We start from the raw sequence: 27,453 nt of genomic DNA on the forward strand, positions 1-27,453 counted from the left end.
TACAGGTTCTGTTCTTCATTGAATACACAGCCAGAGCATAATTAAAGTCGTTTTCAAGGGATTTATGCTTACTGAAGAGCCTCAGACACTTTCTTCTGAACTTGTACTCCACGCATCTGATTCAACTGAGAAAATCCTTCCTGCTTTAAATCCATTACCTTTTTCCATTAGAGAGCAACCCCTATATAATTGTTTTGCAGACAAGCCAATGGAGGTTTTCTGATTACCTACTTACTGACTTACAAGACAATGTCCAGCTTAGCCATAGACTTTGAGCAGCTACTCAGTTTTCTCCCCACTCAGCTGTGTCCACCCATGTTATGCCCTAAAAGGAGGGGATGAAGTTTTAGGTGATTAGGAGTGATCAGAACAGGGCACCATTAGCTTACTGACCATTTCAAAGTCAAAAAGGGAGTGCAGGAGTTATGACTCCACATTCCCTTCCCCACCCACTATGACAGGAGCTAAATGGTGGGGATCAAGAGAACCAGTGTTACAGCATGAAGCCGACCTGCTAAGCCACAAGCAGAGCAGAAAATTGACTCCATTTTCTTTCTCTTCCAGATCCTCTTTGGCAGCACTTCATGCACATCTTGCCTGCCACTCTGCCTGTGATCCAAGCAAAGGCATTGTGAGTGGAACATCGATATCCAGATCACGGCATCCCAAGGGGGAAAAAGAAGGCCACAACAGAAAGCTACGACTCCAGAAGGAGCCATGCCTAGGCACCCATCTAACACCTATAGGTTTCCTACTTCTCACTCTCCTCACCCTAGTCCTAGTCCTAACCGTAAGCCCAGGCCTGGGCCGAGACTCCTGCCCTGGGACACGCTGAACCTTCAGCTGTCGGTTGCTGGTGGGAGAGTCCCACTGGCAGGAAGGCCTGGCCAGCACAACCCAAACCGCTTTGGCAACAGCGTAATTAAATGACCTCATGCATGGCTGGTGGAAATCATTTATTTGGGTCAGTTTTGGTTGTACAGGCACTGGTGTAGGGGAACCAAACATCACTTCTTTAGTAATGTGTTACAGGAAGCAAAGAAACAACGTGGCAAAGGCAAAAAGCAAAGGGAAGGATGAGCAAACTCTGCCCTGGCCTTCTCCTTGCACTCAAGTACTTTCAGATCAAACAGTAACACAGGCCCCCTTTTTGTTTCACTCCAGGTTTGCCTACGAAAAGACTTTTCCTCATATTTTAGATACACAAAACCCTGTCAGGACAGACCTAGTAGTGAAGTCATCTGAAAAAAAACTTCTCCCTACAGGCATCTAATGCTAAGCATCAGGAGAGGGAAGCATGGCAGCTATTCTCCTGTTTGCTTGGCCGAGAGGCCAAGTCCAGACTAATGCATCGAAGGCCCATTCTGCTAACATACCCGATCTCCTGCCAGCGCCTGCCAATCCACGCCGCTGGTGCCGCGTCAGTACCGAGCTCACAGAAGTGCATGTGCTGTACCCCCCCTCCCCAGCTCTTCCTCGACATTGCTAAACAAATAGAGAAAAATAACATTAAATCTGCCTGAACGCATCACTGTTAACTGCTATTCTCTTCCCATTCCAAAGCACAAAACAAGAAGAAACCCTTTCAGGGAACATAACCAGCAAAAAAAAAAAAAAAAGTTCATCACAAGATAACCAGCCCAGATCACAGTAAAAGCCGAAATTATGCCACCGAGGCAGGTATTAGTCCAAAACCCTCTTCTTCACTAAGCCGGGGCGGGGGGGCGGCCCCGCAGAGGCCCGGGCCGGCGGCGCAGGATGTGAGCTCACGGTGCCGCCCCTGCCCCCGCCCGCCTCATGGTGCCGGTTCCGCCGCCCGCAGTCCCGCCTCGCTCCATCCCGCCGCCGAGGTCTGGAGGGTCCCGGCTCTAGCTGCGCCGGGCGGGCCGCGCCGGTGAGTGCTGCGGAGGGGTACCCGCCGCCGCGGCGTCCCGCTGCACTGGGCCGGGCCTCGCGGGGCGCTGCCCCGGCGGCGGGGCCTGGGGAGAGGCGGGAGCCGCGGCGGCGGGGCCCGCTCGGGGCGGGGGGCCCGGGGGCTGAGGCGGGGGGCAGCGGAGTGGCCCCGTAGCTGCGGCCGGTGTAAAACGCGCGTCGTGTTTTTTCCCCCCAGGCTGACGGGGGAGAGCGCTGGTGCGGTGCCAGCGCCCGGGAGGAGGTGCCGCCATGGGGAACCAGCTGGCTGGCATTGCCCCCTCGCAGATCCTCTCGGTGGACAGCTACTTTTCAGACATCCACGACTTCGAATACGACAAGAGCCTGGGGAGCACCCGCTTCTTCAAGGTCGCCCGAGCCAAGCACCGGGAGGGGCTGGTGGTCGTGAAGGTGTTTGCTATCCAGGATCCGACCTTACCCCTGACGAGCTACAAGCAAGAGCTGGAGGAGCTGAAGATAAGGTTACACTCGGCGCAGAACTGCCTTCCCTTCCAGAAAGCGACCCTGTCCGAGAAGGCCGCGATGCTTTTCAGACAGTACGTACGGGACAACCTTTATGATCGAATTAGTACTAGGCCATTCCTGAACAACATTGAAAAAAGGTGGATCGCTTTCCAGATCCTTACTGCAGTGGACCAAGCGCACAGATCTGGAGTTCGCCATGGGGACATTAAAACAGAGAACATCATGGTGACTAGCTGGAACTGGGTTCTTCTAACTGACTTTGCCAGTTTTAAACCAACTTATCTTCCTGAAGACAATCCTGCTGACTTCAATTACTTCTTCGACACATCACGGAGAAGAACGTGTTACATCGCTCCCGAGCGCTTTGTCGATGGCAGTATGTTTGCTACGGAGTTGGAAAACATGCGGGACCCTTCAACTCCTTTGGTAGACTTGGCAAATAGCAACCAGCGAACAAGAGGGGAGTTAAAACGTGCAATGGATATCTTTTCCGCAGGTACTTGGAGCTATCAGGAGAGATCAGCGTGTCATTTATGATTGTGTGTTGGGGAGCAGAAAAGCTTATTTGGGGGTTGGAGGTTTTTTGGTTCTTTTTTTTTTTTTTTTTTTTTTTTGCTGTGGGCGTAGAGCACAGCATGTGTAAAAACTTGCTTATTTGAAGCCTAAGACCTAAACCTTTCTTTCACAGAAAATGTATAGACACAATACTGTAAGCTACATAACTTAAGTGTACCACCATGTTATCTGAGGAGGGAAATCACAAACTACTCTGTTAGGCTCAACCCTGCCCTGGGAAAGAGGTGGTTCTGCAAGCCACAGACCATCATCTTCTTGTGGCTGAGGCTCTGGGGCCACATAGCATATGCCCAAGAGGAGGAGCCAGTCATTGGTTCACCTGAGGTCTAGCTGCCTGGGGACTGAGCCAGTTTTCAGGGCAGTTTGGTAATATTGGCTTTAGAAGCCCCTTCTTGTTTAATTTTCCCCACAGGCAGGAAGTTGGATAATGAAGTAAGCTCCTGTCATAGTCCCGCTCGCAAATACTTGATACAGTCCAACTGTGGGAGCCTGTCTTTAGTCTTGGGCTTGCGTTGAGCAGTTTGAAAGCCATAAGTTTGGCCCTTTTTTTTTTTTTCTTTAAAGTGATTGAAAATCTGAATTTAAAGGTAATAGTTACTTCATATTATAAGCTGCTCTTAGGGCCAAGCTTCTAGGGCACTCCACTGATAAAGCAAGATACTAACCGTTGCGAGCAAACTGCAGGAATGGGACCTTTTGAAGAGAACATGTGTCATGTACACAACGGGGTGGCTGTGCTTGGCAATCGTGTTATTTCTCACTGTGCTTATGAGCTTGTGTGAGTGAATATGTGCTGTCTCCCAGCATCACTATGGAAGTAGAGGTTATTTCTTTACCTTCTGTAAAAGGGCTGCTTAGTTTTGACCTATTGCCTGATCCATGCTGACTTACTGGCACTCTTCTTCATGTGACAGTGATGTGGGTTCCTTTTCTGGTGGTGTATTTTCCAGCTGGCAGGTGGCTGAAGTCACTGCCTCATGTTTCCTAACTGCAGACTCCTCTGCTATTGGCATGTTTGAAATAAAATACTTGGGACATATTTCAGGGATCAAGTGTAAAAGCTAGTTTTTGGAGCTTGAGATGCTATCTACTTTCCACAAGTTAATTTGGCAACTCATTTGCCTTATTTTTAATCAAGCTAAGAGTTGCATAGGGTTTGTTCTTGTCCACATATAGAAAAGAAAGTTAGTGTCTCTTTATATATCCCCTGACATCCTTGACTTTTTGTTGTTGTTGTTGTTCCCCAGGCTGTGTAATAGCAGAGCTCTTCACAGAAGGCGTACCCTTGTTTGATTTATCTCAGCTTTTGGCTTACAGAAATGGCCTCTTTTCCCCTGATCAAGTCCTAAACAAAATTGAAGACCGCAGTATCAGAGAACTGGTAAGGATGGGCTACAGCATTAGAACCATTTGAGTGGTCTGTTTGTAGTTTCTTTCACCTACTTTGGTGACAAATTGCTTATGGTTTGAGTTTTTTTTTTTTTAATATATTACAAATGTCTAAACCTTTAATCTTTCTCTCCCGCTCCCTCCTACTTCTGCCTTTCTCAAGGTCACTCAGATGGTCCATCGTGAGCCAGATAAACGTTTAGCAGCTGAAGATTATTTGAAACAGCAACGTAACAATGCATTTCCTGAAATATTTTACACTTTCCTTCAGCCTTACATGGCCCAGTTTGCCAAGGAAACGTTTGTATCGGCAGATGAGCGTATATTGGTCATACGTAAAGATCTGGACAACATCATTCACAATCTCTGTGGGCATGATCGCACAGAGAAGGCCGAGGGAGAGACAAAAGAGAATGGGCTGGTTATTCTAGTGTCTGTGATAACTTCCTGTTTACAGACTCTCAAATACTGTGATTCAAAACTGGCTGCTTTGGAACTGATTCTTCATTTAGCACCAAGATTAAGTGTAGAGATTCTTCTGGATCGTATTACTCCTTATCTGTTACATTTCAGCAACGACTCTGTACCCAGGGTGAGGGCAGAATCTGTGAGGACATTAACTAAAGTTCTTGCTCTCGTCAAAGAGGTGCCACGCAATGATATTAACATTTACCCAGAATACATTCTGCCAGGCATTGCACACTTGGCCCAGGATGAAGCCACAATCGTCAGACTTGCATATGCTGGTAAGAGGAAATCCAGTCAAAACTCCAAATCTTAGGCTTTTCTGTATTTCCTTAACTGTTTTCTCCTCTGCTTAAAATCGTCACATAGCTTGCTGTTTCTATTTCAGTAAATCTCCCCAGATTTGACTGCAGGTAAAGACACCTGTATTCACTTAAGCTAACTGGTGCAGGTGGTGGCAGCAACTTAATAATTAATGAGTTGAATTGTACTAACAGATGAGTTTCCAGTGTAGATCGGTACCCAAAGTAAATATTTACATTTTAAATAGTTGACAAAATGTGTCTGCTCTCTGCTAGATGAATTAACTTTTTAAAAATTAACATCTGTTCTTCTCTGTAGTTCTGCATGTAAAAGCAACTTGCAGAATGTGTACATGTGCTTTGGGCTAGAGCCTGGATGTAGCACACAGCAGGTCTGCCCACGCTAAGGTAAGGGGTCAGAGTTTAGAGCCTCATGCTCAGCGAAGCAGCCCTGGCTTTATGCCCCTGGATAAGCAAGAGCATAACGAAGAAAAGTACTTGTCCAAGTGGTCTTTGTGTAGTTACGTATGTGAACAGGGCATTCTGAGCTTGCCCACCCTTTACTGCTTTTATTAATTTATCTTAATTGACATTTCGTTAGCTCCTATTGTTTGCTTAGAGTGACCTGATTGAACTGAATGAATATGAAACTAACTTAAAGCATCAGTGTGTTGCTAAGCTTCAGAGTTATTTTCCCACAAAATGAAACTTGATATTCAGGGGCTGAAATTACATTATTTGCTATGTAATAGACCGGTTTATACTGTAGTAGATGTTTTCTTTGTACATTATTCAGATATGAGTTCTGCCTGGTTCAGGAAGAAACTTAGTAGTCATGCCTATATTTGCTATTTACCATGTACCCTTATTTGCTATGACTAGCATATTTAAGGGTGGTATTTTCTGTTTTTTGTGGGAGTTTCTTGTTTGTTTGTTTGTTTTTAAGTTATAAATGCAGAATTTAGCTGAAAATGTCCCAGGTGATATTTTTCTTTTGTTCACTAAGTAAGCTGATGAAACTAATTATTGAAGACAATGTATAGTTAATGATTAGAACTAATTGCTTTTGGTGACCTTGATCTTCCACATTTAGGGCTTTATGAAAGAACCATTTTTTCATGCCTCACTTTTATCTGTAGATTAGGAAAAAAATTATAGTCTAGTCATAATTAGTTTTTAAATGAACTAATGTAACGCTGAACTTGTTAAATAAGCTGAAATGCAAGAAAGAAAATGCAGTCTCCTTTTCCGCAAGTGCGAAAAGGCTACGGATCTCAGTACCCATAGACTCTAGTTGCATCTGCTTACACAGATGTTCTCTCTGTGTTCAGTTGTTTGACTTTATTTTCAAACTGAGTACAGCTAGAATATTTTCTGAAATTTGAAAGGGTTATTTGAACTGTAGATGGTTAAGTCTGATGAAGTTGCCTTAATTTCAAATATCTTTTCCTTTAAGAAAGCAATTTAAATTTTAAATAAATATACACACATATATATATTTAAAGGTAGTCTAATACCTGAGTTAACTTGTGTTACTGTAGCACACTTTTTGGAAGTGGTCAGACTGGTGACTCACAGGATTTGATCTGGGCTGTGGACAGGCTCCGTTGGCATGCTGCTGTTGTCTTGGACAACACTCAGAACTGCTGCTTAAGTGGGACTTCTACCTCGACAGGATTATTCCTGTGTCAGCAGTGGCCTGACCCATATAATATAGCCTGAGTTGCTTCAGCAGCTTCTGAACAGTGCAGAACAGTGCCAAATCTCATGGATAGATATGAGGACAAATGTTCTAAAAGTGGAATCCAGCCCTCAAGGGTAACCCTGTTGTTATTCCCTAGGATATGTAACCTGGTGTGGCAGTCTACCACATGGGCATGTTAGTTAATTCAGATTAATTTGCCTTGAAGTTCTATCAAGTTATTTAGTCATTAGCCTGAGATTAGGTGGCATTTAGGGCTAGTTCTCGAAGACTGAAATTAGTCCTTGTTATACTTGATATCCTTACAATTTTTCCACTTGTTTATATGACAAATTTACTGTGTGATTTGATGTACTTGGTAGCTTCGCTGGGGTAAGGGTCAACAGAATTGGGTTGACCAGAGCATGTTGTGTAATTTCAATCCCATTTGCCCATCATGACTGGTATTGCCAGTGGTTATAATCTCTCATCACGGGGATCATCAGACTGATGTAAATTGGCAAAGTAGAACAATTCTTAACGAAAATGTTTTCCTTTGCAGAAAACATAGCATTGTTGGCAGAAACAGCTCTCAGATTTCTGGAGTTAGTACAGCTGAAAAATCTGAATATGGAAAATGAACCAAATGGTGAAGAAATGGATGAAACATCTCACCCTACTGATAACTATGACACAGGTAATGTCACTTCTACTTACCTTGCCTGCTTATAATAGCAAATCATGGGCCAAAGATCCTTGTTAGTACTGATCTCCCTCAGCTCTTAAAGCTTAGCCTTCCTATTAAATGGGAAGAATGCTTTGCCTCAACCAGTATCGAAGCGTGGGTGTTACAGCTTCATGCAGAAACAGACACTTCTGTTCTGAACATCGTGAAAGACAAAAAAAGTATATAAATGAGCACGCTTCTCTTCTACAAAAGTTCTCAAGGTTTTTGACTGTGATGCTGGCTGCCTGATTGCATATCCAGTTTCACTCACGGTCCTGTAAACAAGTCAGCTGCAAAAACATGGCCGTATTCCAAATACCGCTTCCATTGAAGTGGCAGGCAGTGTTAGCTTTGAAAAAGCTGTCAAATTCTAGCATAGTCATAGTACTGTATTTTTCAGTCATTCTTCCTTTTCTGTTCCTGCAACTGGCAACTCTCGTCTATCTTTTTGCCTGAAGATGCTGAACATATGGATGCTATTGGGCAGTAACACAGCTACCCGTGCTGTTGTAACTGTAGCACAAAGAGTGAGTTAAAATCCTAAGGGTCGCTTTCCTTTTTCCTTCCCTTGAGAAGGAGGGATGGTAATACGTGACCTGTGTGTCAGCTCCAGTGCCTTTTAGTGATGCATAGATTTCTGGAACAATGCCGGGCAAGTCTTCTAAGATGGGAGGAGTTTGTGGTTAAAAACTGTCATTGCTCTTTTGGGCTCAGAAGATCAATCTGTGACTAATCATAATTGGTAAACATCCCACACATACTCCATTTGGTAGGGAAAAAGGCACATTTCAATTATCTCTTAACTAGTTGCAGGATGATACCTTAAAAAAAAAAAACAACCACCACAAAAGAACTACCAAAACCAAACATAAAAAATCCTCTTCAAGTTCCTTCAAATAAGGTATGGGGTGCTCAGAATTGCTGAGGAGTAAGTGAGAGAGGAAGCCCCATCACACAGGCTGTATTTCTAAAAAAATACTGTCCCCAATCCTTCAAAATAGCTTGGAGATGAAAGTAGTAATGCAAGGAAGAACGAAATTTGAATAGTTCTATTCTTTTTACCCTTTTAGAAATGAAGCATGAGAAATTTGAACCCAGAAGGCAATTTTTTCCTGTGACTGACAGACAGAGTCACCATAGAAAACAAATTAGCTGGTCTTCTGACTGCAGGCAAATGGTAATCACCCCTGCAAATCTGGGACAGCAGTAGCTGAAATTTTTACACTACTTGTTTGAGAACCTCCCATGTACAGCTTTCAACAATAGCCAGTGCATTAACAATTCTGTTATTTACATTTAATAGAAATACTTTTTTAGTTACATTGTGGAGTCGAAGCCATGGGCAAGATCATCTTCAAATTTTTCGTCGGTATTATTAGGGTAACTACTGATATTTAATGAAATCGGAAGCACTCACTTTTTCAAGTATTGTTTAATTCCTCTCTGTATCCTTAATGAAGCCAATCTATCTGCCTAGCTAGAAGTATACTGTTGATCTATTGTCAGTTGACAAATTTTGAAACTGGTAGTCAATTATCAAACCAGAATTGCCTTGAAGAATTTTGTTTACTTTTGTAACATTGCTGCTGACTCATTCTGATGCTTGTTCACATCTGCACTTTACCTATATATATAATGAGCTGGATCAACTTAGTTGCAGGTAGGACAAGTTCAGAATATATTGATCTGGTAACAATGTCTCACATTTCTCTACCTTTTGGCTTTGCCACCACCCCATGCTTAGTCTGAACGTCTTTGGTAAGCCAGTCGTTGGAATTGTTGAGGTTCCATTAACATTGCCTATCTTAATGAGGCAGGTGTTCTTCAGGATGACCTATCAGTGTAGCTCCTTTAGCAGCAGGTAGTACTCATGCCCATATTGTTTCTCACCAACCCAAATGTTCATCCTGTTGTCTCTTGCAGAGTTGCAAGCCTTGCATGAAATGGTCCAGCAGAAAGTTGTGACTTTGCTAAGTGACCCGGAGAATATTGTAAAACAAACACTGATGGAAAATGGAATAACACGTCTCTGTGTCTTTTTTGGACGTCAGAAAGCCAATGATGTTCTTCTGTCTCATATGATCACTTTCTTAAATGATAAGAATGACTGGCATCTTCGAGGAGCTTTCTTTGACAGTATTGTTGGTAAGCATTTGGTTTCAGCCAGAGTAGAGAGAATAATGTAAATAAATGAATTTTTGCATATCCTGGAACCTGTTAACAGTCATATAAAAGCCCTTTCTTCTAAAGATTTCTGTAATTTATAGAAAAAGACTTTGAGTTATTGGGTGTAAATGTTTCTTCAGGGAGTGAAGATGAAACAATGTAAATACAAATATATTTTTCTTTTAGTCCAAATATTTAATACAAATGAGACTGAGGCATTTAAGTCTAGGTTAGATTAACATAAAAAATAAACTTTAAATGCTTTTTTTTGTGTCTTTGCTAAAGCCACCAACTCCAAAAGCTAAATTATGACCAGTAAACACTAAGATTTCTGCAAGCTGTCTAGTAGATGCATCACTTCATATGTGTGCATGGTCCCATTTACTTCAGTAGACCTGTTAATATGATGAAAACTATGCGTTGGTATAGGCTAAAATTTTTCATAATGAGGGTGGTTAAACACTGGCACAGATTGCCCAGAGAGGTGGTAGGTGCCCCATCCCTGGAAATATTCAAGGTCCGGTTAGACGGGGCTCTGAGCAACCTGATCTGGATGAAGATGTCCCTGCTCATTGCAGGGGGGTTGGACTAATGACTTGTAAAGGTCCCTTCCAACCCAAACTATTCTGTGAAGTGCTACTTTGGATTTTTATGTGTTGTTCTTACGTTTCAGGTGTTGCTGCTTACGTTGGCTGGCAGAGCTCATCAATACTGAAACCTCTGCTTCAGCAAGGTCTCAGTGATGCTGAAGAATTTGTCATTTATAAAGCACTCAATGCTCTTACTTGCATGTGCCAGTTAGGGCTTTTACAAAAGCCCCATATTTATGAGTTTGCTTGTGATATCGGTAAGTTGGAATACTGGAGAATACCTTGTTTTCCTAGTTAAGGAAAGAAATCTTAGTAGTACATAAAGCTTCACCATCAGCTTAGTTGTCCAATATGCAAAACTATAGTACTGTTTCGGCATCTACACAAGATTGTTGTTAATGAACTACTGCTAGTTGGACCATGTTAATGCTTAGAACTCTAAAATAATAATTTTGGTGGAACAAATTTGGAGCATCTTCTCTGATTTTTATAATATTAGGACAGCAGCAAACAACACTTAGTCCAGAAACTTTCTGCTTTAAGATATTTCCTTGTTCTTCAAGCCAATCTCCTATAAAGAAAAATTGGTTACTTCTGAAAGTTGATCAGGCACATAACTTGCAAACTCTTACCCATCAGCCTTTGAGGAAGGGGGGAATCCAGTCTTTCAGACAATACATGATCCATTCGCATCCTATTTCTATCACCATAAAAACCCATTTAACTCAATAGCATCTTGAATACGGAGTTGCGCTCTCCTTCCTCATCAGGCTTATCCATTTCATTTAGGCATGCCAAAGATTTACCAGCTATCTGTGGAAAACTGATCTTTTCAGATGTATTCTGCTTCTTCCTAATGTGATGGCTTTTCACATGCACTCAGAATCCAGGGCAGATGATCTGTGATTGTGTGTCTCATGACTAGATACAGTCCCTTGATTACAGCTTCTTAAAACCCACATAATTGAGATGGACTTCTGAGTCTGATAATCTTACGGTATAAGTACTGACTATTCAACAAAGAGAGGGGAAGAAGGAAGGAATAAAGTATTTACTTAACAAAAAAAAAAAAAATCACTGGTATTAGGAGTCTTCATAGTTGTCCAGAATAAGGTTGAGATTTATTTTTGGATTAGTCTCCTTTGCAAATCTGGAGTTGACAATTAGGGATTGAAATGAATAATTGAAATTGAAAAATATGCTTTCTGGTAACAGCAAGGAAGCTGAGCAGTGCTGGCACAGTGAAGTCCATGAAATAATTTCTCAGTAGGAGTGTTTTAACCTTGGTGCTCTGCAGGAAGGCTCAGTTTGGGGGTAATTCTAAGGGAAGGAAATGACATCACAGGATGCCATATACTGGACAATCCCCTCTCTTTAATACGAATGATATATTTTAACAGCCTGATTTTCTTTCAGCACCTTTCCTGTGTCATCCTAATCTTTGGATACGTTACGGTGCAGTCGGATTTATCACTGTGGTAGCACAGTATTTGAATATTGCAGATGTCTACTGCAAGCTAATGCCTTACCTCCATCCTTTTATCACACAACCAATAATACAGGTAATACTTCAAATAATACTAATGTGAATAGATCTTGACTAGTCATAACTCTTAAGGTCTGTCTTGGCAATGGTCCTGGCTATAAGAATATTAGGTTTTGTTTTTTTTTTTTTCAAAAAAGGTTTGAGGCGATACAGTTTTTTAATCTCTGATGGCAGATATTGACAGAATGGCTGTTGCCTTCCATGTTTGAAAGACTGTCGTCTCAAATTTATTGCAAATTGCAACAAATATTTTACAAAGCCTAAAATCAACCTGTATGTCTTTGGTTCAAGCTCTTCTCTGCCTTGTTTACAATCAAACTCTGGCAATACTGTGCAGGAAGTCTAAAAGGCATGAAAAGTTGGCTGTGAAACAAGTGTTTCTATGTTCTATGCTTTCATCTACAAGACTGAGTATTCCAGCCCTGCCCTGCTAACACATGTGACTCTGGGCCTGATCCTCTGAAAACATGAGCAGTCTGTTAGGTAGTAATTGCCATGCTTGGGATTTCAGCAGTGCTACTGCTGTGTTTCAGTGCTTTGCAAGGATAAGGGTAGAGTGCTCAGCATGAATAAGTTAATGATTTCATAAAAGCACATGTCTAGCAATGACGTGCGTGATGCTGGTAATATGATCATATAGGCATCTTTGCATATAACTTTAGGACCTATGGAATGCATCTCTCAGGTGTTTAAATAGATAAGAAACAGTTGCAGTACTTACATTGAAAAGTGTGTCAGTGTTTAACATTTTCTTCTAAGCCATGCAGGTGGTAACTTCTCTAAAGTAATATTTTCCTTGTTTATATTTCCCTAAACACCCTGTGCTGTGTTTTAGGCAGTGATTGATAAATTTCTGTCTTGTTCACTTCCTGCTTCATTTTGGTATATTAATCTTTCCTTTGGTATGCAACACTAAATATAATAAGCAAGTAGGGGTTAACATTGAGTTGGACTGTAACAAAGAAGTCGTCACTCTGGATTCATTTTGAAGTTGTTTTTCATGTAGACAGCTACAAGAAGCATGTTATAGGAATGAGATCTTCTGATTCTGTTGTGAAGGAAGAATTGCAGTCTTAACCTTACCATCTCCCATTAATTATTTTGAGTATTCTAACTTTTATACAAGCATTTATATCATAATTTTGGGCTGAATTAGGTTTGGCCATTTAGCTGTGAGACTGTAACTGGGGGCTCGTTTCATGAATATGGCTTGCCCTCCCTCCTGCCATCTTAAGACCTTTTCTTGAAATGGCAAAAATAAAGTACTATAACAAAAGTATAAACTCAAAGGAATGTTGGGGCTGCAAGTAATCTGGATTTCATACAAGACTTTTTGTCCAGACATATTCTCTGGACAAAAACAGACATTGAATTGCCACCTAGGAGAATAGAAACTTGTTTGGTTTTTTCTGTTTTAATAGTAACTGGGGCAGTCCTTACAAAGATAGTTCATTAATGATTCTAAATTACGCCTTAACTCCTCAGTTTCTTATGACTGTTTACTAATGTACATATGCTTTTGAATATTACTTAATTACATGCTTCTGCATCCTTATTCCCTTGTAGACATAGGAGGAAACTCAGTAATCTGACTGACACAGGGGAAGAGCTCTTCTAGTTGGCATTTTTACAGGGTAAATGTAGGACAAAGACAAAGTTTGAAATACTATTGTACTAGTAGTAGAACTTTTCATCCCATCTAGCAGTTACAAGCTAGTGTTTTGAGACTGTTGGGAGAGCAGGGGAAAGAGAATGGAGATAATCTGGTATGACCAACACAGGGAAAGGTATTATTTTCATGAAAGGAGAGAAGTTGAATCTAGATTATTGGCACAATTATGTGCAATAATTTTTAAGTCCTACATGATTTTTTGTTATTGTAAGTTTGGAAGCATCTCTTCAGGACTGAAATGGAAACTGGGTTTTAGAACATGCCTTCAGAAGAAGAGATTGATTTTTATATTAATATTTGCAATTGTCCAGTTACTGACTTTCAGGCTAGGGGAAAAAAAAAAAAAGTGCAAACACTGTAGACATGCGTTGACAGCATTTACTGCTAGATTACCCCATGTTTATATGGATATCCTCCTCCATGTTGACTGGTCTTTCTTTCTGAATTGCAGATAGATAAAGAAATAGTCCTGCTAAGTGTACTTAAGGAGCCTGTCAGCCGTTCCATATTTGATTATGTCTTAAGATCGAAGGATATCACAAGCCTCTTCCGACACCTTCAGATGCGTCAGAAGAGGAGGAATGGTGCTCTCCCTGACTGCCCACCCCCAGAGGACCCTGCCATTGCACAGCTGTTGAAGAAGCTACTTTCACAAGTGATTGTTTTTTATTTGTACTTTGAAGGTCAGGCTTGAGATTCTTGGTCTCTGTATGTCTCCGCAGACCCTAACCTTGCAGTTTCTGCTCTGAGGGGACTCCCAGTCTGAGGTTCTGGTCCTGCAAACCATTGACTTCACTGATTTCAGTACATGCTTATAAGACAGAGTTCAGAAGTTAAGGAAAATTCTGAAAAGATCTGCCAGAAATAGGGCAACCTTATGTTTGGATCTCCTAAATACATCCTCTTTTTAAAGACTTCAGTTGTATGTCTCAGATTTCTGACACATCTGTGATGGTATCAGCGTTACAGAATATGTGCTGTGTATTGTGTTGGAGAGAAGAGTATGCATCTGTTGAAGAGACATGCAAGTAACAGTGCAAAAGCCAAAAGGAGCTGGGAAGTGTTGAGGCTTATATGTGAAGAGGGAAACACTAAGAATCATCCACACAAAGCAGTGAGAACTGGGAAGAGGAAGGACTGCAGTTGAGTAGGGGGTGGTGGTTTGGTTTTTTTTTCCCCCTCTTTTTTTTTTCCCCGATGCTTGTGGGCTGTATGCCACCTGGCCTAGGTGGCAATGAAGCAGATTGCACTAGACAGTGATCTAATATTAAATGTTATTCTGCCCTTTTGCTATTGCTAGCCCTGTTCCTAAAGAGGAAAGATATTCCTATACTACAGCAACTTACCCGAAGTCTTGTATGAGTGATAGATTGATGGCTTGAATTCAGGGGATCTGCTCTCTCCTTCCGCTTCTGAGACAGTCATTAATCTTGATGCTTCTTACATCTTCATGCCTTGATGTATGTTCTTGTTCAAAAGTAATGTCTTTTCTTTTATTCTGTAGGGGATGACTGAGGAGGAAGAAGACAAACTGTTAGCACTGAAAGACTTCATGTTAAAATCAAATAAAGCTAAAGCAAATATAGTGGATCAGAGCCACCTGCATGACAGCAGTCAGAAAGGGGTGATTGACTTGTCAGCTCTGGGAATAACTGGGAGACAAGTGGATCTTGTTAAAACAAAGCAGGAGCCTGATGACAAACGTGGTTGGTATATTTTGTGGTCTCTATAGATAAAGTATAGCCTTTCTTTCAGGGTCAGAGAATTAAGTCTTTAATTTACTCAGCAACTGTTCTCAGTAATTCAGCCTACAAAACTATCACCATCCTCGCTGAGTTTGCAGTAAGAAGATTCCTGCTGCTATTTGAAATGTGAGGTGCTGGAATGCTCTCTGGATCAGTGAAAGATGGGGATACTTTGGCCCTGAGGGCATTTGAATCAGTTTGACTGCATTTGCAGTAGTAAAATGCACAGGTTCTCTAGCTGATTGTGACAAACGGGACTGTAGTGGAAATTATGAAGGCTGCATTTCTGCCATCCTGTTTCCTCGCAAGAAGTGATGAGCTCTTTAACTGTGAAAATCCAGGATGTTTTCTTGAGGTAGCATGGAGGAAACTGAGGCCTAGGTGTGATGCAGAAACAGGCTGGCACTGAGGAGTGCCAACTGTTGCTCACCCACCAAATACCTGCTTTTTGAGCTTGGCGTTCTTCAGCTGCTTATCCACCCCTGTTTGACTTTGCTCCTCTTTCAGCTTGAAAAACCTCTTATATTTCCTTGTTCAGCTTTGAAATCCACCCTCTATTCCAGTTCTATCCTCAAAATTCTTCTCTTCCAGACAGTGAGCTTCCTCTTTGCTCTGTCAAGCTTGCAAGGCCCTCCTCTGTATACCACTGATAGGTTCTGCGTTTTCAGATGTAAAAGTGCAGAAATAGCTGCAGACCAGGTAGCTATTGCCATCTTATTTACAGAATTAAGATGCTAATCTGCAAATGTTTTGCATATAATTTTAAAGGAAAGTACATAAGTACAGGATTTTTCATTTTTTTGCATCCTGTGGAGTCAGGAGTGGAAGGGATTTACAAGTTAGTATACTAAGTCTGTATTTGAACTGATTGACTTCACCCAAAACTGTCACTTGCAAAGTCTTCACGCCTTTACCTTCTTCACTGACTTTGTCCAAATTTAATTTGTCCCATGTTTTCATTTCGCTTTCTATATTTTACAGTTTTAAGTCACTCCAGAGGAATGCTGAAAATAAATAAATTTCCTGTTTACAGATAACATTCTTGAATCTACAGGTGATGTTGCAATTGTGATGGAAAACTGATTGTATTTGACACTTGACAATGATTTGCATACTGTGCTATTACAAATTTATCCCAGTCTTATGCTAGCAATGGAGTAACTCTCATAAGAAAAAATTACAGTGTGCAGTCTAATCCTGCAGCCTTCTAGATGCAAAATTTCCCTATACTGGAATGATTTATTGTATGAGTCAACTATAGGATTAAGAAGGTGTAAACAGAACACTTGCCACGTGTGTTCTGTTTGCTTCATAAATCCCTGTCAGCTAGCTTAAACAACCTCGCAGTACCTTTTTCTCTATTAACTATAGAAATAATAAATTGACATGTAAACATTGAATGTTTCCCTACAAAGAAACTGGTGTGTAGTCTGAAAGTAATGACCAACCTGAGTGAATATTGTTGTGATTATGTTTAGGGTTTTTTAATCTCACTCCCCCTCCTCTCTCCTGATTGCTTATAGCTAGAAAACACATAAAGCAAGATTCAAATGTAAATGAAGAATGGAAAAGCATGTTTGGGTCCTTGGAACCAGCTAACATCTCCCAGCCAGTATCCAAAGTACATGGGCAAACTACTGATACTGAAGCCATCCAGGCTGGGAAACCACTTCGTTCAGAGTCCTCAGCTGGCATTTGTGTCACTTTGTCATCCTCCCCACAGGTATTGCTGAAAGATACTATCTTTGCATCTTAAACTGAAATGATTCAATTGTTTTAAAGCCAAGTGGGGCTATAGGGATGTAGCATTCTTGTTTTGTTTGGAGGTTATTTTACACTAGTGCTATTCCCTGGCATCTTCTCCAGCAGAGTAGCTGACTTTCAAGTTCTTATTTTTAAAATAGTGATTGAGAAAGGGTGGCCCTAAGTTTAGTCACTTGAACAGAAGAGCTTCACTAACAAATAGATGCTTTGTATGAAGAGATGGGGCTTTATGGATTAACCAATTATTAGGTAGGCTGTTCTAGTAGGGAAGACTTTTCCTCAAACTGCTTGCCCTGATAAATGTTGTGAGGAAGAGAACAGATGTCATGATTTAACTTGTAACTGGTGTACCACATCATAGCTGCCTTTAGACATCCTGTACCTGTAATATGTAGTACAGGCTACAGAAGGATGGGCTGGGAGCCCTGCAGGCTGTGGAGGCATCTCTTGACACTGAAGTCTTCTCTATTCTAGTTGTTTCTAGTTGGAGATTAGCTTCTGCTAGCTTTACATGAGTGTCCACTCTGAACTAAGGGGGAAGCACTTCCCGCTTTTGTTTTTAAAGCCCAATATAAACCAATAATCCTTGAAGAGCTAACCCATAATTCTGTCAGTCTTGAGAGCAATAACGGCTTCTGTAATAATCACATTAAGAGATGTGCATGGCACATTACAGTTTCTACAAATATAATACAGAACAGACTAGGCAAACAGGGTAGAATAAATGAACAGTTAAGCTTTTCTGTAAATAATAATTTTCACTATTTTAAATTGTTTTCATGCAAGCATGAATTTTTTTAAATGCTCATTCATTGCTAATTCAGTCAATAAAAAGGATTTTTTTCCATTTTTCTTCAGTGTAACCCAGTAATTTTAAGAGCAGGATTTATCTTTGTGTAGCGTGTAAGGCATATATATTTCAAGTGCTTATCTGTTACAGGCATCTGATGGGACAGTTGTTCAACCCAGGAAACCGACTATACAGGTACTGAGCAGTACAGCGTCCCCATCTGCACACCAGTTACGCATCACCACTTGCAAAACTGAACTTCAGCAGCTGATCCAGCAGAAGCGAGAACAGTGTAATGCAGAGAGACTTGCCAAACAGATGATGGAGAATGCTGAGTGGGAGAGTAAGCCCCCACCTCCAGGTAAATCACAGGCCAGTGAGGTTGTTATATAAAAAAACCCACAAACTTAAAAAAACCCCAACCAAACGAAAAAAAAAAAAACCACCCAAACTTGAATCAGAACACCATCGTCCCAAGGAAAAAATGCAAAAGATGAGGAAAAGAGGAAATTATTTGTTTAGGAAATGTGCCTACTATGGCGAACACCTATTTTGGCAAATACATGCATTGACCTGTGTCAGAGGGTCTGGAACCAAGACCTTTACCTTTGCAATAACGAACCGAAATGACTGAAGTCCAGTTGTGTGCTTTGTTCCAGTAAATTTTCTGAAGTAGGTTGTTTGTAACCAGGTATATAGCAGATAACTTGCCATCCTGTAACAGCCTGTAGCTTGGTTTGGGCGAGGGGAGAAACACTGTGTTGGGAGGTGAGAAATGTGAATATTTTCACAGAATCACAGAATTTTGCCTGGGGTGGCTCCAGATTCTCGGCCATCCTGTGAGTAGTAACCAAGGCCAGGTAACCTCTTGGCCAGGTTTTCTTGCCTAGTGGCACAAATACTGGGGTGGGTTGTTAGAGCTGCCCTTGTTTACAAAGGAGCCTGTCCCCACCAGCAGTGGTGACAGCAACACAGTGCCCAGCACAAAGAAAAGATGTGTGTTCCCATACTACACTGTTGCTTTCAGCAGGGGAGACATTTTTACCGCGTTTCCTTTTCTTGACTAGAAAGGAGCAACCCCCAGGTTTTGCTAATTAGGGCTCTGGCAGCCACTCTGGGAGAAAACACATAGGTTTAAATCACAGTCATCTTCCTATGGCCCCAGCTTAAATTTTGAAGCTCCAAACTGAGATTGGGATTTACCCAGATCAGTTCTCAGCGTGTCCTGCTGGTGTTCTCCACTCCATGAATTTGTTGCTGGGTGTCCAATATGGAGATTCCTGACGGTCCTCTATTAATGGCAGTCCACGTGCTTAAACTCCGGATGTTGGGAGCAGCATCTGCACCAGCTAGGCTTGCGGTAATCAACATGGTGGTGCTAAAGTCTTTTGGTAAATCCACCATAAATGCACACACCTGGGCATATACAGCTACCATGTCAATGTAAGGGAAGTAGTAGAAAATCATCAGGAAAATGGTCCAACCAGATAGCGTTTGAACATAGCTAACCTTGACTGCGCTTGTACAAGCCGTGTGTTTGTCTTCTGAAGAGAGTTTTACAACCTATGAAATAACGTGTCCTAATGCAAGCAGCAGACCTGTTCTGCCACACAAGCAAGTGCCAGAAAAAGTCTCGTATTTTAAGTTTGTGTCTTACTCAGAAATTCGCTGTGGTCTGTCCTTCATTATCTTCATCTGCTGTTAATCCTTCACTATAGTAGATGCATGTTAGAAGTGCAGGCTGATACTGCTTATTTTACAGGAGGAAACCTCACACAAATGTTGGCAATTTCTTGGCAAGAGTTACTGCGTAGCAGCTCAACTCCTCGATTTCTTTTTGCAGCTCTGGAATAAACTTTCTACGGGATTTAGAAGAGCTGTTATTTCATTTTATTAGGTATCTAAGGCTGGCAGTGTAGCATGTAGTGCAACACTGAGCCTGTCACTTCAGGTACTCTACAGATAATCCAGGAATTTAAGTCTGTTCAAATGTGTTGCTCATTATGTGCATTTTGGGCATTTATGGGATTGACAATTGCAGCACAGCAGTCTGCATAGGCTGACAGCAGGAGAACTGCATGCTAGTATCGCTACAAAGTCTACAAAGAAGGTCTATGTGTAATTTCACTGAATGTAAATGGAACCCATCTAAAAGAAAACTCTTACCCAGCTCTGCCAATAGGGTTTAGAATTGAGCAAGTAGGCTTTTGCCTTTAATATTGAAAATATTAATATTTAACACGCGTTAGCTCTGTGTTTTCAGTGCCTTCTGTGCTTTGCAGCTGTAAGTAATGTTAAGTTATGAAATCAACACTAAACTTTATGGTTTTGTTTTTCCCTGCAGGATGGCGTCCCAAAGGATTGTTGGTAGCTCACCTTCATGAACACAAATCTGCGGTGAACCGCATTCGGGTCTCTGATGAACACTCCATTTTTGCTACTTGCTCAAATGATGGCACAGTGAAAATCTGGAACAGCCAAAAAATGGAAGGAAAAACCACTACAACCAGGTGGATTTAAAACTCCTAGGATTTCAGGGCTGCTGTTCTAGCGTGCAAAATAATTACTGTAGAGAGTGAAATAAATTACTGCAGGGAGCAAAATATGAATCACTTGTGGGTGTGCTAGAGATTTCAATAATGAAATAAACTGGTGTTCCTCTTTGCATGCAACTATAAAATATTAGATTGCTGTTTCAATTAGTTAGTAAAAGGAAAAAAATGCTAGCAAATGCAAAGGGACTTCTTTGCAGTTGTAGTAATTACAGGCTCTGATTTCATTTCTGTACAAACATCAGTATAGTCTAGTGCTGTTGTTTAAAGCAATCTGAGTTTTTTGGAACAAATTAGCTTTACGCTTAACTGTCTCATCCACTGATACTTGATGCAGGAAAGCTGTATTGCTGGTTGAAACATGAGTGGTATGGGGCTGACCATCTCTGTGAGAGAGATACCTTTGGGAGAAGAGGATGTCTGTCTCAAAATACTTTTAGAAAAAAACCTAGTGGACTGCAATGTCAGTTAAATAACAGTACAGTTGTACAATAAGCAACTACAGTATGCTACTTTGATACAGATCTAGGTTAGACTTTTATTGGTAGACAAATGTGTGCAGCTGCAGTTGGAGACTGTCATAACCTAGAGGCTCAAAGATGAGGAGTTAAGCTTGCAGGGGCAACTTAGGCTATGTTGCTTTCTGATTTTGGAACACTCGGAAGATGTTATTTTAAGAGCTCTCTCAAGAGTCATTGGTTCTAAGTAGGTTTATGAGGGAAGTAATTTCTTTTTTTAATGTGCCACAAAAAGTTTCCTGTTTGGTTTTTTTGGGTTTTTTTTTCCCCCTCTTCTTTCTTTGTTTAGATCAATTTTGACGTACTCTCGGATTGGAGGACATGTGAAGACACTTACATTCTGCCAAGGCTCGCACTACTTGGCTATAGCTTCAGATAATGGTGCCATCCAGCTTCTTGGTATTGAAGCTTCAAAGCTTCCTAAATCTCCTAAAATTCATCCAATACAAAGCAGGTATGTAGTTAGAGCAGTTAAATCTCACTGCAGAGCTCAAGCTGTTAGTATATCCCTGGATTAGATCCCTTGATTTGCTCCCGGCTTCCTGCTGGCTGAGCCCAGGCTGTATTGGAACACTGTAATCCATGATTTTACTCTGCTTCACAAAGAAGGGTTGAAAGGCAACTGTGCAAGGCTGAGGCTTGATAGCTGTAGGTTATTGGTACCTCCTGTGCCCTTGGACTCTTTAGGAGCTTGAAACAATCAGTCTGAATAGGTCTCAATTCATTAATTTATGCACTGGGATTGGTAGTTTCTTACCTCCTCTGTTACGATGTTAATACTTATAAAGTAATTCTGGAGGTTCTTTTACAGGTCACTAGATGAATGTTTACAAATGTGCAACACGTGATTTGGTCTCAGGCCTGCAATTTTTTCTCGCAGTTTTTTAATGTGAGTAAGGTGGCAAGGATATAGGGGATGCGATACTATTTAGGAGAGTATTTGGGGATGGTTTAGCTCTTTCTTACCTACCTCCACATGAGCAGTTTTTGAATATTTGGCACTGATTCAACAGCTTAATCTTCCAGCTTGAGTGAGGGACATGTCCAGGCCCCAGCCAATTTAGCAACCATTTCAAAGACCTCTTTTCTGTCCACTTTGGACTTTACAAGTACTTTGTCCACTCGTACTTTACAAGTAAGATATCGGTCTCAAATGTCCTCTCTTATTTGGGATTAAGTTCAGAAGTGAAACAAGGCAAATCTAATGGAGATGGAAACTACAAATGAGATTTTCCCTTTTGGTATACACTGCATTTGTGCCTGAAGAAGATGTCCATTTGCACACGTAGTGAGTGAGTGACAGTTCTGGCAGTGTAACGTGGAGAGAGGTGTTCCTGCCCCTAAACTCTGGGTAGATGAATATCTGATAAACGTGGAGCATGAACAAGAGAGAAATATCAAACCCACTGAGAGACCCAGCGCAGAGAGTTATGTTTGTTTGCAACGAGCTGCTGACAGCATTTTACTAGCCTGTAGAAGGCTCGCAGGTCCTATCAGCAGAGAGATTTGAGAGCGCGTAAGCATCTGTAGTACTAAAAGCGGAAAGTTGTTTCTAGCAGATGCCTTGAGAAGTGACATAAAGAGGAAAATGCTGCTCAGCATTAGCTATTGGAAGGAATCTTAAACTTGGAGGAAGTCATATCAGTTTCTAAATTAGCTTATTCTTTTAACCCAGGTCCTTAGATCTGAAGGATGATGGCTGTGTGGTAGATATGCATCACTTCAATTCAGGAGCTCAGTCAGTACTGGCTTACGGTACAGTTAATGGATCTCTGGTTGGATGGGATTTGCGATCTAGCAGCAACGCTTGGACGCTGAAACATGATTTGAAGTTAGGCCTCATAACTTCATTTGCTGTGGACATACACCAATGCTGGCTGTGTATCGGTAAGCCTGTATTTCTTGTTAGCTTCTCCCCCCACCCCAGTTTTCTTTTACAATAATTATAGCTCAAGCTTTTGCTTGATCTGATTTGACTAGAATATGCTTTCCTCAAACAAGAGGAGAAAAATACCTCCTGATCTATTTGTGGGAAGCATTCTGCCCTCTAAGTACTTGAGGCTGAAGTCCATCTCCCTAGAACAGAGCGCAAGGATATGGGCAAAAACCCACATGTTTATCCCTCTGACTATGGGGAGCTTTCTCTCACCAGGAACAAGCAATGGTACCATGGCATGCTGGGACATGAGGTTTCAGTTACCCATCTCCAGCCATTCTCATCCTTCCAAGGCCCGAATCAGACGCCTGCTCATGCATCCTGTCTATCAGTCCTGGGTAATTGCAGGTAAAAGATGTCTTAAACTTAACCTCACAGTTGCCAGAGGTTGTGATTAAAGGAGCTTCTGTTTCAGCTTCTGCTGCAAGCCCTGGGCTGACTTGGTTTTTGGTTTTTTGCTTCCTTGTAGTTTTTCTTGTGCTTGCCACTGTGCTCTTCCTGGCTTTTTGAAATGAAAAGGCGTGGGGGGGAAGTAGTCTTAAGCTGTTATGCCAGCCTTTACAATTCTCATCTTCTGAGCATTACAATTCTTGTGAGGGTCCCTCCCTGTGTGCTGTCTACCACATCGCTTTTTAAGAACAAAAAGTTATAAAAGATGAAACCCAAACTCATGCCATATTGAAGTTGATGGTAATTCTGCCACTGCCTGCTCTGTGATAGTCTCTGTCGAGCAGAGACTGAAAGGTTGTCCCATTCCAACTCCCACTTCAATCTAACCCAGCTGTGTCATGAGTTAGAGCTTTCAAAAATCTCCCAGGATTCCTCATCTGGTATGCTCACAGCTGCTTCATCCTCACTGCACTGTAGCACTGTCATACACTTTTAAGTGTCAGGAACACATTCCAAAATGGACAAGTAACTTAAACTAATTCTACAATAACAAAATTGACAAAGTTGCTGTAAAATGAGAGTAATTTTTTTCACATTTTACTTGCTTCTTAGCCTTCATTTATTTTAGTTATTAACCACCCTGCAAGATAAAACAAATTTCTTGAAAAAACCTACAAATAAAGCACGCTTCTCGGCGCTTTCTAGTTTGTTTCCTCCCTGCTAAAGAATAAATGAGTGACAAAATTCATCACTTTGGAATATTATTAAAAAAGTCCTTGCCTGCTAGGTTGCTGCCAATAAACAAATCCCTTGAACAGAATTCTCTTCCTGTCCACACTAAACATGGGTGCGGAACCATTGTAGCTACTGAAGTCTATAAGCTCGGATTGCTGTCTTACCTGCCCAGGGGTAATCTCCAAAGTCCCTGATGACTGTGCTGAGCAGACATCTGTCCTTCTCAAAGAAGGATGAGAAGTTATCTAGGGAAGAAAGTGAGGTTTTAATACTTTTCTAGAAGTGTTGGAGATTAAAGCAGGTTTCACTTGAATTCTCTTAAATTAGGCACTTCTAGCTATACTGAAGCCACTTCCAAGCAGTAAAGTGAACAAAACACATGCATGGTTTCGCAGCTAAAGCAAGACTAACACAAATGCTGTCGAGAGCAAGTGAGACTGTCTCTGTTATACCCTCTATGTCACGTCAGTAGAACAGGTAGTAAAAGCCAACCAACCTGCTTTATAATTTTTGCATTGGTAATATCTTTCCTGTAGCTGTTCAAGGCAATAATGAAGTCTCCATGTGGGATATGGAAACTGGTGATCGACGCTTCACTTTGTGGGCCAGCAGTGCACCGCCTCTTTCAGAACTGCAGGTCTGGTCTCTTTCTTTTCCAGTTTCTGTTGTGTAGCTGGAGCTAGAATAACCTCAGACTCCATGCTGTGCATTGGTACAGTTACCTGTCTCCATGGTTGTGCCAGTTTGGCACCAGGAACTTGCCCTGGGATTTTATTTTGGCACCATAATTGTTTTGCTGTCAAAATTAAATCCCCGTTGTAAACCAGCAGCATAAACCTGAATCTTCATCGGTATTTTCCACTATCTGTGGAATGCACTTGTAGCGCTCACTTGCTATTCGAGTCATGTTCTTAGAAGACCAGTGAGTCGGTCAAGCCTGTAAAGACTACGGCAAAGCCAAAATTCATGGTGTGGTTTCTTGTACTTACTTTTATTTGCTGTTTCTGGGATTGTGCATACTTCTGCAAGCATCTGCTCTTTTGCACATTCTTTCTGTAATATAATGCCACTACTACGCTTCACTGCTAGTCACTTTCCTTCAAGGAGCAATCTGGGATATCATTCTTAAAACACAAATACATACAGAAAAATAACCACAGCTGCTTCTATAAATGTTATAAATGCAGACCTGGAATCTACCCTAAAAGTGAATTTGTGCATGCTACAAAGATTGCAGTTTGACTTCATTCTGGTCACGCACGCACACAGGGAACTCTGTGATTCAAGCTAGTTTTCTGTTGCATATCTGTCCCTTAATGCCTACACAGCATAAAAATTGGAGCATCCATGTGCTTTTCAACATGACTTGCCTGCCTGATTCTTTTAGAAATAATGTCTCTCATTTGCCATCGTTGAGAATGTAATTTCCAAGATTCCAGAAAAGCATTCTGGAAGAGTTAGATCTGTTGCATCACTCTGAAATGTAAGGAAGCAATTTACCTTAACATACTAAGATGTGGCCTGTTAAAGTAACTTGGCGTTTGTCAGAAAGATTTGGAAATTGGGTGGATGAGTGTGGTAAAGAATGCATTCCCTTTCTGAAGCATGGCAACAGCTACTGGTGCTAATTTATTTTTATATATCCCTTTCCACTAGCCTTCTCCTCACAGCATCCACGGAATATACTGTAGTCCAGCATCTGGTAATCCCATATTACTGACAGCAGGCTCAGACATGAAAATAAGGTAATAAAACTAACAACTTGTTTGACACCCTCCCTTCCACCCCTGCTGGCATACTAAATTTTGTCAAGCATTGCCTAAGTAAGCTCCAGGAAGTCAAAACAATAATGCTGAAGATGTGTTCGTTAGCAAGCATCAGTGAGCTGAGAGAATTGTTCTCAGCAAAAGTAGTGCAAAACTCAGTGCTTCTCTGAAACACAATGTGTACCCTTCTGTAAAATTCTGGATAGGCTGCATGACACAAAACAAAACAGTAACTCATGTGTAAGCTTGATATGAATGTTGATTTCTCTGCATCACACTCTTCCACTGAGTATAGAAAGCATACAGCGTTTGTGCCCACCCATTTTCATCCTAAGAGCAAGACAGCTTTTAAACAGCTGTATTAAGCTGATAAAATTTAACATCCCAGTTTGATTTTGTTTCTTTGTGTGTAGGTTTTGGGATCTAGCATACCCTGAGAGATCATACGTTGTTGCCGGAAGTTCTAATTGCCCATCTGTTTCCTACTACAGGAAGATAATCGAGGGCACAGAGGTGGTTCAGGTATTTTGCTTTGTTTGAGACACCTATTCTGCTTGCCTTTTGGATGGCCCCATGGGTTATATTGATTATATGATGGCTTTAATTACCACTATCTCACTCTTACCTTTTATGGATGGTGTCAGTGTTGCATTTTCAGGCAGTTAGGAAGAAGTTACTTTAAAATAAAAAAAGTTGGTTTTGACAGAATTAGACTTACCAAATAGTACTTACATGCAGAAGCCAGGGTCCTACATTTCTTTTGGGATATTGAAATCTAGTGTTTTAACACTTTTGACTTTGATCAGTCTTTGGAATGTCTTTTGTGTAGGATCCTTGCAAGGCAATGTGAGATGTATTGGCACCAAAATAATACGGTAGCAGAACTCTGCAGTTTTTATTACATCCTTCAGAGTGACTTTTGGAACTGGCAGTGTTGCTAGTTGTTCGATAGCACAATGTTTTGTTTCACTTCAATTGAATGAATGCTACTTCAAAGGTGACTGGAAAAAAAAAGTCAGTGAGGGTCTACCTATGCACTGTGATATTTTAGTGTTTCACCTGAAGTTCTTGTTCAATAGCATGCATGTAATTGTTTGAGTTTTTATAAAACCCTTGGAGCTAAGATGTATGTATCACTGTAGCTTCCCCACCCCAGTAATGTCAAATCTTGGTAGTTAGTGTAATTGAAATAAATATGAGAAAAAAACATTCTTTCCCTAATCAGAGAGCTGTAATGTCAGTTCAGATTAAGACTTAGGTTGTGTGCGATTAAAAGAAACGAACCAAAGAGTAATCCTAAGAAAACTATCAAAGGGTGGGAGTTTTGTGTTTGGGTTTTTTTGTTTGTTTCTTTGTTTGAAGATGGGTTTTTTTGTCTTTTTACACTGACAACCAAATCTGTGTGACAATTCCCGTTTGCAAATGCTAACCTTTCTGTGAATAATATTTCTCACTTTGTTTTTTGTACAGGAAATTCAAAACAAGCAAAAACTGGGGCCCACTGATGAGACCCCTCGGAAGGGTCCAGAGTCTCTCCCAGTTGGACATCACGATATTATCACAGATATTGCAACTTTCCAGACCACGCAAGGGTTTATAGTAACTGCATCAAGGGATGGAATCGTTAAAGTGTGGAAATAAAAGTTGTACCAATATATACTATGTAAATATTTGTAATAAAGAAATAGTGTTATAATGAAGTTTTCAAGGCCTGTTTCCAGATCATGGAATAGAATGGACTTTAAA

General features: G+C 41.1%; 1 protein-coding gene across 1 annotated transcript; it reads left to right on the plus strand.

Annotated features, from left to right (window-relative positions):
• Window positions 1-1,145: 1,145 nt before the first annotated feature.
• On the plus strand, window positions 1,146-27,453 carry PIK3R4 (phosphoinositide-3-kinase regulatory subunit 4). Its single transcript, XM_081996852.1, is given in 19 exon segments — window positions 1,146-2,893; window positions 4,221-4,354; window positions 4,526-5,108; window positions 7,373-7,507; window positions 9,461-9,682; window positions 10,377-10,550; window positions 11,710-11,855; window positions 13,963-14,166; window positions 15,016-15,219; window positions 16,785-16,979; window positions 17,961-18,171; window positions 20,155-20,320; window positions 21,170-21,334; window positions 22,556-22,767; window positions 23,033-23,164; window positions 24,478-24,578; window positions 25,598-25,686; window positions 26,121-26,229; window positions 27,178-27,453. Coding segments are annotated over 19 exon segments (4,083 nt in total). The 5' UTR covers window positions 1,146-2,163; the 3' UTR covers window positions 27,349-27,453.

This window comes from Phaethon aethereus (genome assembly GCF_964289735.1).
Source record: "Phaethon aethereus genome assembly, chromosome: 2".
In the NCBI taxonomy this organism is placed as follows: Eukaryota; Metazoa; Chordata; class Aves; order Phaethontiformes; family Phaethontidae; genus Phaethon; species Phaethon aethereus.